This window comes from Pseudopipra pipra, chromosome 6 (assembly GCF_036250125.1).
Source record: "Pseudopipra pipra isolate bDixPip1 chromosome 6, bDixPip1.hap1, whole genome shotgun sequence".
Lineage (NCBI taxonomy): Eukaryota > Metazoa > Chordata > Aves > Passeriformes > Pipridae > Pseudopipra > Pseudopipra pipra.
The window spans coordinates 56,958,243-56,974,774 of NC_087554.1; the positions used below are offsets into that span (position 1 = coordinate 56,958,243).

The 16,532-nt window shown below is 44.3% G+C and overlaps 1 protein-coding gene across 1 annotated transcript in view; it reads right to left on the reverse strand.

Moving 5' to 3' along the window:
- The window catches only part of LOC135416312 (protein AHNAK2-like), a 74,111-nt gene extending 58,367 nt beyond the window's left edge, over window positions 1-15,744 (reverse strand). The window contains exon 1 of the mRNA XM_064659349.1: window positions 15,602-15,744. Coding sequence (XP_064515419.1) covers window positions 15,602-15,656 — 55 coding nt within the window. The 5' untranslated portion in view covers window positions 15,657-15,744. The remainder of the gene's footprint in view (window positions 1-15,601) is intronic.
- Between the last annotated feature and the right edge of the window lie 788 nt (window positions 15,745-16,532).

Sequence of the window (16,532 nt, forward strand, 5' to 3'; positions counted from 1 at the left end):
ACAGTTATCTCACTTCTGCACTTAAGCTTACTCAGCTGAACTGGCTCACTGGTGCCCCAGAAAGGAAAACTGTGGGAAACAGCAGCCAAGAGGGAGCAAGAAAAAGAGTGCTCTTCTCACTGCATTTGTGATGCTGTTGGCTTTATCCTGTGCAGTTCTCAGCATCCTGAAAGTTGGAATTAAATCTTTGGGTATTAAGGATGTTGGTACATGTACCTCAGCACCCCGGGTTGTAGTTTTCAGGACTTTTCATCCCATTTGCTGTCAGTGAAATCAGCTAGAGTATTGCCTTTGACTTTAATGGCAGCAAGGTTGAGCCTTTAAATGCTTTGTTCCCGACTTTCTCCCTCTGAACAGCAGAATCGACCTCAAATAGGGGTCAGAAATACTTCATGTCCCCTTTTTCTCCAGCCAGTGCTGGAGAAGAGTAAAATGTTACTGAAACTGCCCAGCTCCTTGATAGACATCCAGAAACTGAATTTAAACCATTGCTTGATGCTGCTGGCAGAGAAAATCAGCTTGATCAGTATGAATAGGACTCCCTTGGGTTCTGATGAAGCGCTCAGTTGCAAGGTGGCATTTGTGTGCGAAGTGGAGAGGAGGAAGGAGCCCTGGTACCTGTGACACACTGAAATGAACCACTCCCCACCATTGCACTGGTGTCTTTGAGTTCAGCTGCCAACCACTTGGTTGAACAAATAAACCCAATGTGTAATAATTAATTCCTTCTAATTTGACAGTGATGCTAATGGTAAACAAAGTCGCTGCTCAGTCTTGCACAGCACATGGTGCTGTGTTGGATCTGGCAGCACTTGCCAATAGATAGGAATCCATGAAGTGAGAGCAAATAACTCATATTTTTTTAAGGGGAGACATTACATATATTGAGGAGTTTTGACAGCAGAAGTGCTTTCAGTTGCTGATGCAAACCCCATGAACACAGGCTGAGAAGAAAGACTGCAGAGCCCAAAATGGGTCAGGAGCAGAGCAGAGCACTTACTCTGGGAGCACAGCAAACTGAAAACTGCCAGCAGTGAGTCCTGTTCTTTCACAGTCTGTTATCTCACAGAAGTGCTTGTGCTTTGAGTCCTTCTTTACTTGTGAATAAAAATATTTAGTTTTAGTTTTCCTAAAAAGAAGGTATTGAAAGTATTTGGGGAGTAGGAGGAGAACTGAATTTTAAAGATTTTTACACAGTGTTCATGAAAGGATTTGGAAAGCTACATCAAGAATTATTGACAGTTTAGCTTTTTCTTAATCTTGTTTCAAATAAGAAATTATATTATTCATTAAAAGAATCTCAAGTACCTGGATTGATCAGTGACAAAATACAACACCAAAGAGAAGGGAAAGGGTATGTAGCTCTGCTGTGTTCTATCTCATGCTTGGTCAGCTTACTTATGTTAGCTTTGTTTAAACACTTTCATTTTTAAAAAATGGGAAAATGTCTTCTTAAAAGTTTCATCCATAGGTACACTCATTTAAAATAAGAATGGGTAAAAGAGAAGCTATTGTGGAATTTTTTAAATGTATTTTTTAGCCACTGCTAAGTTCTTGCTCAAGGAACTTAAATGGAGGCTGCAGTGCTCCTCATGGTAACTCTTATGTGATCCTTCCTGCTCACACAGTCCTGAACTCCCTCTGAGCCCCTCTGGCAGCTGCAGGATCCTGCACGGACCAGTGTCTTGTCCGGGCAGACCCACGTGCCACATCCCAACCCATGTTTCTGAGTAATATGAGTGACTCAGGAAACAAACACATGTGACAGCTCACAAGCAGCTCTGTGAAGGCTTCCAATTTCACACTAAACAGACACATGATCCATCACCTTCTCCTGCTGATGGTATCCTATGTATAGAGTGGTTCAGTGAAGCAGCACTGGCCCTACAGATTACCAAACTCAAAATCCTGGTTTCAGGAAACTTTTCCAAATATTCAACAAATAGATGACAGAGGAAAAGGTGTGATAAGGAAATAGAAGAGCAGAACTGCAATTAGCATCGCCTGCTCAAGTCTGATTTGTTAGTCCTTAATGAAGATCTTTGGATGCACAAAGAGAAGCAAGTCATCCTTTAAGCAGTATCCACAAATAAGAAGGATGCTGAGTGCGACAGTACCCAGCATCGGTCCTGCAGCAACATGGGAAAACAGCACAGGCTCAGTCCCCGGGCTGCCTCTTTTTTTTTCACTTACAGCAATAAAAGGGCTCAGGGTGTCTTGTGATAAACTACTGCCTGAAGCCCAACTCCATCTGTAATTGTTAGCACAGCTGATTATTGTCCCTGGCTTAAAGGAATCACCCGTTACTCTGGGCTCTGCTTCATGACTCAGCTCCTGAGCGCTGTTCAAGTGGCAGAGGGGAGAAGCTGCCAGGCTGGGATCCCCCCTCTGTTTTCTTTGTGGAAATAGGATGTGGCTTTGCACGACAGGCGTTCGTGCTCTGCGAACTGTCTGAAGGGATTACACGGAGCGAGGCCATAATCGTGTGCTCTGATATTGTTGATGTATTATAAATGATCCATTATTCATCCGCATGAGCAAAGCCAGAGGAATGGAAAATTAAAACGTGAAACTAGTGAGCACAAAAACCAAGCAAGTGATTCATGCTGTGTGGAAAATGGGCCTCACTGGGTGTAGGTCTGTAGCTCTGTAGAATTAAGTACAACTACAGGGGCTAATAATTTACCTCAGTAACAACAGTTGGCTTGCTCTCGGTCCTGAAAAATGCACATGCACCCAGGGTGAGACTTCCCCAGGTGCCTTTCAGCTCTCCCAGATGGCTGAGGGAGGTGGATTTCTGTTCTTCCCCTGTGAACATGGGGATAAGAGGGCAGAACAGATTTTGCCTAGCATGCAAAACCAACATAACAGCAATTAACCAGATTTGATTTGTCTTGTGTTCCCTCCTCTCTCATCTCCAGTTATGCTGGGTTCAGAGAGTTTCTTTTTCACTCTCTATTCCAAGCCCTTCTCCTCTGGGGGAGTTCTGTAAGAAACATGAATTCCACCACCTGCCTCCTGCAGAGCTGCAGGAGAAGCTGGAAGGACTGGGCACATTGCATGGGATGTTCAGAGTTTCCAGCATGACCCCCTCAGTGACAGCTTTCTGCTCGCCTTGCTTTCATAATTTTCAGCTCCAAGACTAATTCTGAAAACACATCCATAATGCTGTGGCCTTGGACTATTCTTTCCCTGCATTAGAATATTTATATAGTCCATTTTTCCAAGGAATCACAGCAGAAAAGCTGCAGAATGGCTTGTCTGATTATTCTCTCACTCCTTGCTGTAAAGGTTCTTTCATCTCTTCGCTGAACAGTGAAGTTTCAACAGGGAAAAGCAAATGAAACATGGTTTATATTCAGATATAAAATTCTCACTCAAAGAGAAATGGATTTTTTTTCTCTGGGGAAAAAGAATTAATTTCCTCTCCTGGATTTTGAACTTTATTCCTTCCTTAAAGATCTTTCAGTGAGAAATGAAGGACCCATTAACCATCTCCAAACTGATCATGCACTACAGAAAACCAGAAGCCCTTGGAGGCGATGGGAAGTCCACAAGCAACAAACTGAAACTTTAAAAACTAGTAAAGGAATGAAGGAGTGAAACATCCCAAATGCCCAGTTAGTCAGTTTTATTATCATATCGTGTGTGGTCTCTGTGAAAATCTAGCCACATCTCACAAACTCTGAGACCATCAAAAAGATGTTGCATGTGCACACCCCATAATAAAGCTATTAGATACTCAAGAGGAGGTTTCTAATGTGAGTCATGCTACCCAGGAAGAGATGAGGCAGGGCAGCCAATTCACTTTTAAACAGCAGCATGAGCCTAGTGCAAAATCAGCAAATCCAGATGACCTGGTGATATGGTTTGAAGCTGGCTCCCTGCCAAGTCTCCAAACCTTACCACAAGAAGTGTCCCCCGTCCCCCCCCAAACCTCAGGGAGAAGAGAGAGAAAAACAACCAAGAAAACCTGAAACGAGAGAGAGACAGCTAAAGTAATATATATATAAATATATTTACACTTATGTTACAGTTATATACAATTGAAATATATATACAATTTCACAAGGGAACGGGAAGGGGGAAGGGAAAAGGAACAAAATCAAAATAAAATATACATATATCCCGATTAGTAGCCCAATACTAACTAAAAGAGTTAGCAAAGAAATATCTCACTACTCTCCTTGGGACAACCGAGAGTCGCTCTGGAACGATCGCCGGCAACCTCCACTTGCTCCAAGGTCGGCAAGGCCTCACCAGGCCTCGCTCCCCAACACGACAGACTCAACAGCAGGGAACCTGCACCTCCAAACCGCCAGAAGGAAAGAGAGCAAAGGCCTTCCCTCCTTTCTTCTTATAGCCTGCCTACGTAAAAATTGTAGGGAATACTGGGTAAATTTGGACCCTTGCTTGGCTACAAACTGGTCGCCAAGGAAGGCCTAGCCTGAACTACCACACCTGGATATCACACACAGTGTTTTATTTGCAACCTCAGAAATGCCTAAATCTCAACCAAGCTGCAAATCTAACTCCCTGCACTGATTTGAAGGAAGGAGGGAGAGTGCAGATGCAAGCAATAGCTTCAAAGATTTATCTGTGATCTGTAGCACCCACCTAGCTCTACAGAAAAATTGGAGAGAGGAGGACCAAGGGTTGTGAGACAAAGGAGGAAGAGCATGGACGAATTGGTTCTGGGTGACTGCACAGAGGAGAAGCCTTACTGAGACCTTAAAAGACAGCTGGGAAAATGGATGAGTTTCAGGTACAGCATTAGTCTTTCATTTTCTTAGTTTACACTTTTTTAATCTCTAGCAGCCTTTGACTTTTAAGAAAGGAACAAGTTATAACAGAGCAGCACTTCAGAACAGCCCTTGGGGTGCCTATGAACCAGAACAGGTTTGGGAATCGGCAGCTCAAGGCCCACAGTCATCATCTAGTGAGCTGCAAAAGGAAAAAGTCATCCTGCCAGATGTTACCTAGAGCCTTCCAGCAAGGCTGCACGTTAATTTTAAGAAACAACCACTTTATGAAGACCAAACTGACCAGGAGCTGGGCGCAGCAGAACAGTGCCAGAGCCAAGATGGTGGGAACATTGGGTATGCGCTCCGGATCCAGCCAACATGAGACAGACAGGAGCCTGAAGCAGCCCTTCATTCCCAACCACGGCAAGATTTTCTTAGCTACCTAACTTAGTTCAGTGGCCTTACTTGTTCCCCCTTACAACTTCCCTGTTTCTGGACAGAACATGTCGCTACCAGGAGCACCCATCCCTTGGGGCAGGAGAAGATGGCAGCACATAAGCCTCTGCTTGGGACAAGTCTTGCAGATGGTAAACCTGGAGAGAGGATATAACAGACAGAAACTGTAGGGTGGAGGGATTAGGCTCAAGTACAGGTTTGACCTAGTCAAGGCTTGGCCCAGGAGAGCACATCTTCACCTGGACTGCGTGAGAAATGTGATGGAAACCTCAAGAGCTTTTGGAGACAGATGTGGGCAATGCAGAAGCTGGAATTTAATAGGCAGAACAAGGAGGAAGAGAATGTTGGGAAGATGGGTCTGGTGGGAAACAATCCTCTCAGCTCTGTAGCTAAGATTTGCCTTGTGCACTTTCTGCCCACCAGAACTGCATTTCACAAATGCTCCAGCACACAAGTTCATAGGGAAGACCCTGCAGGAAGAACTTGTGCGTATATTAATAGTAGATGAAGAAACTGAGTGGTGTGGCTTCTCTAGCCAAGGTGTCTCCAGTAATGGCCAAACAACACAATTCCTATCTTAGACCTCGAGCGTTCAAGACAAAAGTTAGGACCGACCAATACACAGAGGACCCACAGCTGGAAATTCATGAACTATTGTAATTTCCCTGGAAAGCCTGGAAATCTATGTACAAGTGGTTTTCACTCATGAAAGACGTAAGCTTTTTAAAGTAGCACTTTTCCAGCAGAAAGAAAGGTGGTGCAAATAAAAAAATACTGGTTTTAATTTTGACTGCACCTGCTGACACTGACCTGGTGGCAGATGGAACACATTGAATGTTTCATAACACATAAATACTGTGTCCCTCCGTACAGGGTGGACCCAGGACTTTACACAGTCTGATACACTGAATGGCCACCCTTTCTCCTGTACCTACTGACATCTCACAAAGCAACTAAAAGCTGATTTCAAAGCCAGTGATCCTTCCTGGGGGTCTCACAGCCTTTTGTATCCTTTTGTCTTTCATTTCAATCAGCCATTTCAATAATGTCAGTTCACCACTGTCCTCAAAACAGGGATATATCCCTCAGGTTTGGGCACATTCATAAATCTGCACATCTATCAGTGATCACAAACAATGAAGGACAAGCACAGTTGGTAGCAATAAGGGTGTAGCTAAAGGCTTTTGCATCAAGTCACACCTTCACCCAACCTCTAGGCTGAGAAGTCTGTGCATTCTCCTAGTCCAGAGAAGGGTGAGACTGAGAATACCAAGAGCCAGTGTGGGTTGATGCCTGGTTAGAATCCTTCCATGATCCTTTGAAGTATCCATACAAGACAGAGCAGCAAGAATTACGAGAAAAATGACACCCTCAAGCCAAGACAGACTTCTATTCTGAAAAAACTACTTAAATGCAATCTGCTGCTGTGTAATATATATGCCAGAGGGACAAAATATGGTGTAAAGATCTCAGCAAGCTGAGATCCAGCTTACATATTTGGCCTGTTTAATCCAAGGATGAAAATAATTACACAAAGTCAGTCTAAGCAATCCCAGAAGGATTTGAATATATGAAATATAGTCATTGCGAGAAGCGGAAGGAAGGGAGAACTACACCAGTTTCAGTTCCCCTTGGCTTTCTTAGGCTTATGTGTGAATTTGGCCCAGAAAACTGTCTGGCACTGGGGATGGTGATCATTCATCCTTTCTATTTGCACAAGAATGTGGGAAGGGCTTAGAAAAAGCTCCTCTTCTCCCATCTGGGGGCCTGGGTGGATGCCAGTTAAGTTCAGTGATGCATAACCATTTCAAGAAGCTCCTTGCCACTCGCTATTTTGCAGGCATTTGTAAAGCAAGCAAATGTACATGCCACAGCAGCACCTAGGTTGCTCTGTCAGGATGGGGAGTATCTTACTTTTCTCTGCTTGCCGTGACAGCAATACCAGGCAAAGGGAAATAAAACCAGTTTATCACCTTAGCACACATCCAACAAGATTTTCAAACCCCAGCAGCCGGGGAAAAGCAAGGGAAGAAACCTAACCTAAAAATCTACACAGGTAGAAAGTCTTGATGTGGTATGTGCTCAGAGAAGCAAGACACTGCATCTTCTTGAGGGCACCAGGTGCCTCTCCTCCTGCACATCAGCAGCAAGGCAACATGCAGCAAAGCAACAAGGTGTGCTGCAAGATGGGAGCTCCTACCTGGAAGCCGTGGGCAGGTTTCAGTCCCGGTCTCAGTCTCCTGGCTGACAGCTGTCCCTGCTCAGGTGAATGAGGTGCTTTGGGTCATTCATGCACCCAGGTCCCAGGGTGGGGCCAGTGGGGAGGCTTTGGCTCCAAACCCCGCCCCACATCATGTGAGCCTTCCTGGTGAGGTCTTCCCAAAGGCCACTCCCGTCTCTCATGTTTCTGCAAACCCTCGGGAGCCTCTCTGTGTGTTGAGTGGCCAATTGCAGACAGTCTGCCTTACTTTTGAGTGCTCGCCAAGACTTCGTTTGTTTTCTCTTCTGTTTCAAACATTCTTTGTGTCTTTCTGGCTCGATTAATTAGCTACAATGCTCAGCCTCTCCAGTTTTTAAGTGCTGCCCAAATAATATCTGATCAGACACAGAGAGACTTTAAAGCCCAGACTGAAGCCATGGTAGAAAAGGAGGGTGCTCTCTGCCTATGGCAGGTTCATCCAGTGGATGCACAGAACATCTGAGAAGACATGGTGGCTTGGGGGTTAATGTCATGGTAGGGTTTGTACCTTGGTTTTTGCAGTGCCCTGCAGCCAAAACTACCACATCTTTGCTCCCAGTCCTGGCACAGATCACTGAATTAAGGTAATAGCGAGGTCGCTATCAACACCTGCAGTTGCAGGGACATAGAGTGGCTGGGACTTAGAGAGGATGACACTGCAAACTCATTGGCTGCAAGGGAATATCTCCAAGGATTCCTCAGAAGCCATAAAGAGTGAGAAGACTGAGGAAGAAGCACCTGAGGAATGGGAGGAATAGTCTGAGACTGCTCAGAGGAGAGGTAGGGAGAAAGACAGAAAGGCCATGCATAGCCAAGAAAATCAGGAAGAAAAACAGGCTCAGATATTTGAAGTGATTCTGTCAGATGGACCATCAAACTGCGTTTTACAAGTTTGTCGAAGCTGGACCATTCTTAAAGCCCCATGATGTTGCTTGTCTTTACCTACCAGAAGGCAGTTTGTCCAGGGGTTAAAACTGCAGTTTTCAGCCATGTGGCAAGCTGTTGTAATCTGTCTCTATTACATAACCCAGCAAATATTTTGCTAAAGTTCAGTTTAATTGCAGGATTGATGGTGCTGAGAGGCATATTCTCCTTTATGAGTTTTTCCCCTTTGGAAATCAGGGTAGTGGCATGCAAATGGCAGCTTTTCCTCTGTTTGACTAAATCAGTGGCCGAGCAAAGGCACTGTGTTCCCCCTCATACCAGCCATGTTCTGCTTACAAGGAAAAGGTTAACATATCTCCTTTCCTTACTCACTCCTGCTGTGGCACAGAACAGAGATCAGAGTGCAAGAGACAAGCATGACACAAGTCAAGCAAAGAACTGGAAATAGGGTAGGGAGGAGGTAAGTTGTCCTTAGACCAAATTAGGTGGAGCCCAGCTATTCTTGTGCTGTTTTGCTGAGGTCTCTCTGGATTAAGAGAGGACACAAAGGGGAAGGGAGTGAGACAAGAAAAGTCTTGTTATTTTGCTTTTCCCTGAGACTGTTTATGGGTTGCTTGACATAATTTCATGATCATTCATGGCAAAGCTTTCCTAGGATGTTTTCTTCCTCCTCCCTCTAATGCCACTGTTGCCTTTCTGGTGATGCAGGATCTGTGTAGTTCCCTCCAAGTCTCCTATTTTCTTCTGCTTCTCCTCATGTGTGTAGGGACTGAAGACCAACCATGCTTCTCCCTTCTTATCATGTCGTTGGCCCTTCTCTGAAATACAGAGAACAGCTGTTGAAGGCTCAGAAACACCGACTGCTGGGCCACATCACCAATTGCTCTGTTCTTCACAACAGCTTGAGATCCAGCTTCTTCACACCTTGCTGCTGAGAATCACCTTTTTCATCATTTCCATCCCTTCTGTTTTAATCCTTTCTGGTTTTCTAATCACAGCTTTAATCCCCATTCACTAAAGCTTTTTGTAGTCCAACTACCTCTTCCAGTTACACTAGTGTGAATCCAGAGTAAATCTGCTGGTGTAATTGGGATTATAAGATATGAGATGACTGTATGTTCCATGAGCCAGAGCCAAAACCAATGTCACCATCGTCAGCATCTTTCTTGCTACTGTTCCCAATATCAAAGAGAGATTGTAGTCTGGGAATGGTGATACTAATCATCAGACATGGAGTTAAGTTGCATAATTTGCCTACTTCAACCTTCTCCAGATGCTTTTCAGCCATTAATTAAATATAGGAGCCCAATAAAGACAAGGGTTATCATTTTCAGGGTGAGGCACTAGGAAGGCAGCAATATCAAGAGTCTAGTCTGCCAATATCAAAGGCACATATCAAGAGTCCAGCCTAGCTGTGGTGAAATCCTACACTGAATTTATTAGCTCAAAATCAGCAATAGAATTCAAAAGAAAAGTCCCTGACTCTCGTCCCTGTCCTACCAAAATGCTGGTCCCACTGGAAAAATGGGTGCCACAGAATGGGTGCTGCGTCTTTTCCATGCCACAGTTGTGTCAAATTTGGAGTTGTTGGAGAAATCCTTTCTTGTTGTTTGGTTAAATATTGTCAGAGGAAATTTGAATATGACTGTCTGTGACAAGCCACTCCATATGGCATTGGCTTCTCTGGGGGCTATCACATTTCCCCTTCCACTCCATGGCAGCAGGCTTCCAGATCCCTTAGAATTCAGGGGTGGATTTACCCCTTTCATGCTACTGCTGAGTCCCAAAGGGATTTACTGATGTTGATCATCAGTCCAAGCTGAGCATTGCTTTGATACTGCCAGGCTTTGAAAACAAAAGTGTGAAGAACCTGATCTGTTCTTGATTCATCCACATCCACAGCATCTCTCCTGAAAAACATCTGATGCCACAGTAGCTTAAAGCATTCTGCCCCATGCTGTGTGTCATGAATTTTAAAAAAAAACAAACAGAAGTCTGGAAAACTTCCCAGATGGTGCAGTGCATTTGCCTTCTGTGCCCTAAGAAAAGGGTGAAGGTGGTAGGGCTGTTTCCTCTTCTTTTTTTGTCCATAGGTGTGTGTCATGTTCTCGCACTGGGCTATTCTGCTGGTCTGCTAGTTTGCTGTGTGCTTCATTAGAAAAAGTTTGTGTTGAGGTGAGATGGAAAGCCCTGTGGCAGTGAAGATGAAACAATTTTGTCTCTTATGAATTCTATGAACATAGCATTAAATGCAGGTAAAAGAGTGCATGTGTAATGCAACCATGTAATTACAATTCATTTACTAGCACTAATTTACTAATATTTCTCCCACAGTGATTCTAACAACTAGATAGATTTATTTTTAATTTTTTTTTACAGCCTGTTCTGACAGAGGAAGTCACACTGATAGAAATCTAATGGTGCAATTGTACTGAAGAAAACTCTGCAAGCCCAGCCAGGACTAATTACTCCAACCTCAAACCTGGCTGCTCTCCTCACGGCGAGGCTCTGTGCAGGCACATGGACTGGCAGGGTTAGTAGAGGAACAAACTAATGGAGACACAGGAATGAAAGGTTACAGTTGTGCAACTCTTATGGCCCCAAAATACTTCGACACAAAATGAGGGTGTTACGCCAGCAAGGTACATAGACACTACTATTTAGTCATAGTCATATAACCCTAGTATACATATAGGTTTAAGTCTAAAAAAATCTGGATCTGGTGGGCATTTTCAAACTCATCTGTGTCTCGTGACTGAACAGAATTATGTAATTGTCTGTGTTGCCATAAAGGCAGGGGTGTATCCTTTGGTGTTTTAGGGGTTGGTGGCCTTCACTTCCTAGAATGAACAGGCTCTAGCGTTGGCTGGCCAGGATGGAGAAAGCTCCCTTGTGCCTTTTCTTTCACAGCAACATTGCCCGTGGGAACTGTTGGTTATCCCCTCTCCTCACTGCCACATCATCCCCAAAGGTTCACTCTAAGTTAGACCAGGGAGAAAACAACCCTCCTGCAACCTCACTGCCAACAAAAACCTCATGGGGATATCCCACTGCTAAGTAATGAGCCCTGAGCACCCCACACATCCAGGTTACCCATGGTGGCTGCACTGGCAGACGCTACGGGACAGATGCACTGGGGATGGGATTGTGGTTGGGACAAGGGTGTGAGGCACAGAGCTTCTGGAAAACACTTCATCTGCACAGGACACCAGCACTGGGAGACTATGTGTGCTGCAAGCTCGGATCCAGGATTATTTTGCAGCCACTCCTCTGTATGGACAATCCCAGCCTTGCTGTTTGTTTGACTGTTTGTCTTGGCAGCGAGTCCCCACATTGAAGCGAGGGTGTCATTTATCTCTGGCGACAGCGCTCAGCAGATCGAGGAGCAATAGCAGCAGCCCCAGAGGCACTGGCTGGTGGGGGCTCTCCCTGGCATTTGCTTCACATTCCTCCACCTCTCACACAGTAACAAGGGCCCTGGAAAAGAGGCTGCTGCAGCCAGAGTGCCTTGGACAGAAACAGATGGTGCACAAAACACTGGGTAAAATGCATTGTGAGCTCAAATTGCTCAGGGAAGAGCACTCTACCAAAGCGGACTTGAGATGTCTGTTGATTCTTCTTCCTTCTTGAAGTTTTGAAATGCAGCAGTAAAGAAAAATCAGCATTTTTCAGCTGGTTTTGGTTTGCTGCTGGGGTATGTCCGTTCCTCACATGAATCAGAAGCTGTGGCAAACACAATGTGCTGTGCCTCTGACGGGTACATACCATCCCCATTTCTTGCAGCTAGATGGAGAACAGCAACACACTTCATTGCACAGAGGATGGACAAAGAAAGCTTTGTTGCCTGTGGGGCTCTGCCATGCCGATGTTTCTTTTCCACTTGTGCTCATAAGTCACCAAAGGGCCCGTGCGTACCCATTGGAAATAGAAGTGTGAAACTAATAACTAAAAATATAAACTCTGGAGGGAACCAGATGAGTCAGGAGGGAGAGAAGACAGAGAGAAGCCAGAGGCATGCAATTTACTGAGCCTGATTCATGATGCTGGCAGGGAGCTCCCTGCCAGAGCCAGATGAATCAGATTCCCTTTCAGTCTGTGCTGGCACCACAGTTATTTTGGTGTCACCATGGGTAGAACAAGAGTAGATATTGGGAAGTATTACTGGGCAGAGAGTGAGTGTCTGCTGAAACTGAAACAACTTGTGTCATATTAACATTATATTCACTGAAAGAAGTAAAGGGAGGAAAAATGAAATATGCTGGTGTGCCAGGTCAGAGCTTCTCCTGAGAGTCAGGGAGGGTGTTCCTCACCCAAGCTGGGGGTCTGGCTCCTACAGGTTTTGTTTATCTCTGTCTCGTAATGGGGCTGGAATAGGTGCTGTTGCAGCTCATAGACAAACATCTTGAGAAAATATTTCTAAGAAAAAAAAGTGCAACTGAGCTGGCATTTTGTTTTAGATCCTCAAAATTTGTGTACCATATTCAGCAGCTCTTAAGATGAAGTGGACACCCAGCCTTTGGCATGGCAAATAAAATCAGAGAAAAAGGGATGCCACTGGGCTTTTAGTGTTTTTCAGGATGTCACAGCTTGCAATGGAGTCCTGCTCAGGAACTTTCACAGCTCCAGCTGATCTCAGGAACCCACTTGTTATTCTCACACAGTGCAAAGATGAGCCCGACAGCTGAGAAGCAGCAATCTTGCGGTTCAGGTGCCCGTTCAGGTGCCCATTCAGGCAAAGGGCTAAGGCACGTATTTTGCTTTGACCCTGTGCTCCAATCCAGTGGCAATCAAGAGGCCCTGCACACTTGCTCGAGTATCTTACTGAATGGGGGTCTTTTAAAATGGCCATTAGCTTCTGAAGATTTAGATGATGCCCCAAACAAGGTAAAGAATAGATTTAGAAAATATTTGTGCTAGAAGGACCTTTATATTTTGGGATTTGGCCAATTGCCACAGTTTGCTGATGCAGACGTTCTCTTCTCCTACTTCTTGTTCCAACTCAAAAATTATCCATGAAAAACATGTTCATCAACAAGTGCAAAGTGCTCCCAGCATCCTCCAGATGTCAGATCCAAGTGCATGCCTGTGCTTGCCTGGCTGATAAAGAAAACTGGCAAATTTTTGTTTATCTGTTTCTCACCTGTGTCATCATGGCAGTCAGCTAAAGCAAGGGCAGATGAATATAGCCAGCAGAGACAGCAGCTTGCAAAATGAGCCTATTTTTAACCAGCCCTCCTTCCATGCTGTGGAGGAAACGAGGCATTTAATATGCACTGCTTGATGTGGGATCCATGGTGTGGTTTCCCCCACCCTCGTTGGGATGAGCCTGCCTCATCACCATGCTGATATTCCTTTCTCAAACCCATATTACATGCCTGGGCAGCCAGCCAGCCTACCTGTCTGAGGAAAACAGAGCTGCTTTTCCCTGCCACACCCTGACCTCTGAGGGTGAGATAACCCATTGTCAAGAAACATCAGCAATAACTGTTTGGAAAACAGATGCCTGTCAGATTTCACATGCAGCCTTCTTTCCCTGCCCCGTCCTTTCCCAGCACAGACATTGCTGTAGGTGCCATGGTCCTGCTCCTGCTCTGCACCTCCCAAGCACTGGGATCCAGTTGATGCTGCGGCATGACCCAGTGCAGAAGATGCTCCCCTTGTGTGTAACCCACAACAGCATCCTTTCACACCACCAGAAAACTGGTACCAGAGAAATAACAACCCATGTTCATTACTTGGTAGAGTTTTGATTCCTTAGCCAAAAAAAAAAAAAAAAAAACAACCAAAAATCCAACCCAAACCTTTTTGTTGATCAGTGAGGAAAACCTGGAGGTTTGTTCTGTGGAGTGCTCTGTTAGTGTTCTGATTTTGTTTCTATTAGGTAGCACCCAAAAGTCCCAAGAAGGTCTCTGATGTGGTAAATAGTAAGAGTCACAAGAGCCACAAAACTAGTTTGTTTGCTAAATAAGTAAATCTGTACAGGCAGACAAACATTAAGAAAATGATACTACTGGAAAAGTCACATTTATAAAAGAAAATATTTTCACCAGAACTATGTCAAACATATTTTGAATAAATCATATTAAAATACTGTCAGAGTGTAGTCCTAAAACATTTTGCTATAACCTTATAGCGATTCAATTAGTTAATCTAAACACCAGGTAACAAGCGGGAGTTAGACTGTATCTTTTTGTTGGATGGAGAGATATGACTTGAGTTGTCTCCTTGATTTCAACAAAACAATTTAGGAAATAATAGGACTGGGAGTTTAACAAACAATTTCTGACTTTCCATTGTTTTGGAAAATATAATCCTAACTATTTACAAAAGAAAACAGAAATAATCAGACTTTTTTTTTAAAAAAAAAGCTATCTACTTTTAGGCTATCAAAATGTTTACAGACTGTGTTTTGTAGATTATAACTTCTTCTACAAGAATAAATAGAGAGGAAATTTATTGCAGAATGTAGATAAACACAGCTTTTTGTATATTTTAGGGAGAAAAAGATACTGTAGAAATTTCAGATTCTTGGCATTTTTGTAGACACAACTTTAAGACTACAAGTTGCTTATTTTAAAACAGGTCAATCTCTGCATAAACTAAAGAGCAGATTTGTAATTTATTGATACTCTTCTGCCAGCTAAGAACTGTTTTTCATTACTCCTTTGACTCATTCCTCCAGTCATCAGTGTTCTGCTTCACTGATATTTTATATTAAAATATGTATCTTTTCCCCTTTAAAAAAAAAATAGGTTAAATCACTAATTTCCTCTGCTCTGCAGTAGGGAAACCCAGGAAAAAAAGCCCTTCTCCCAGAGTGCCGTGTTGTCCAGCCAACAGATCGAATACAGAGCATAGGACACGTTGAATTTGCAAACATACACTACATGGCACAGCTTTATCTATTGTAAATGCCAGGTGGGCTGTATCATGCACTGACTCCTGCTACTTGCTTCCTAGCTGCTATGAGAGATGAAGGGCAAGCTCGTGAATTAAGGCATGCAACCCAAAACAGGTAAGTTAGACACAGCTGAATTTAATTTGTTTACTGAGTCAAAAGTTCCTTTAAGCATAGCTTCAACATAATGCAGGAAAGTTTAGAGGAGGTAAGGACAGGCTTTTCTTAACTCTATTTTTCCTTATCTGATTCATGCAGCATCAGAGAAAGCCACACCCCAGCAGCTGCAGGGTTTGCCTGGGAGGTTGAGTCGCAGCGAGAGCAGAGCACAGGAAAGCAGAAGCAGAATACAGAAAATTATAGAAAATGTAAGCCCACCACTGGCTGGAGATCCTGGCCAGTTAGGAAGAACTAGATGAAAGCAGTCACACATCTTGGTAGATTATGGTGGTACAGCAATAACAAGGGAGGAAAACTTTGTCTTTTCAGAGGCTCCCGGTGAAGAATCAGTCCCAATCCAGAGGAGGAGACGGAGACTTTGTGATTCTGTGCTGCAGGAAAAGTGCAGCTAGACTGAAACTAAATGCTGACACACTCCCCAGCCTCTCGGTGAATATACATCCTTGGATGCCAACCAGATTATTCCGGGCTGCCCTGCATTGCATTATGCATCACTGATCACTGCTTGCAGAGCTGGAGCTTCAGGTCATTGCAGAGAGAGGAGGAGTGGTGTGGATGTTCCTAACAGAGTCTGAAGACACTTAGGGAGATTGATGAAGGATGCCAGGGCTGCCAGGCTGCCCGATTGGCTGCTGCACTCCCCAGGCTCCAGCTGAGAGGCCACACTGACACGAGAGCACAGCAGCCTCCCAGTGATGGAGAGAGCCAGGATTAGCAGAATGGGGAAGTATTCTGCATACTTCCCTGGGAAAACGCAGGGAAGCGTGCAAGGAGGGTGAGCAGACACTGGGATTTTAACTTCTCTGTGAGGCAAGGCCTGACCCAACCACCCCTGAAGCCAGCAGAGGAGATCCCACTCATCTGTCAGTGCTTAAAATCACATACTTAATCCCTGGACACACATCAGAGGAAGGGGTTTGGGGTACATCTTGGAAATGAACTTGTATTCCTGGCTAGCTACTTACCACCACCAAGGATGAAGAAGAAGAAGATATATATCAGATTTTCTGTGTTGAACTTATGCTCAGACATTTCGTTAGTAATTAGTAATTAGTAATTTTTACAAAACATGGAAATCATGCTGCCCAGTCCACATTCAACCAGCCTGGGGCCAAAAGCAGCTGCTGTG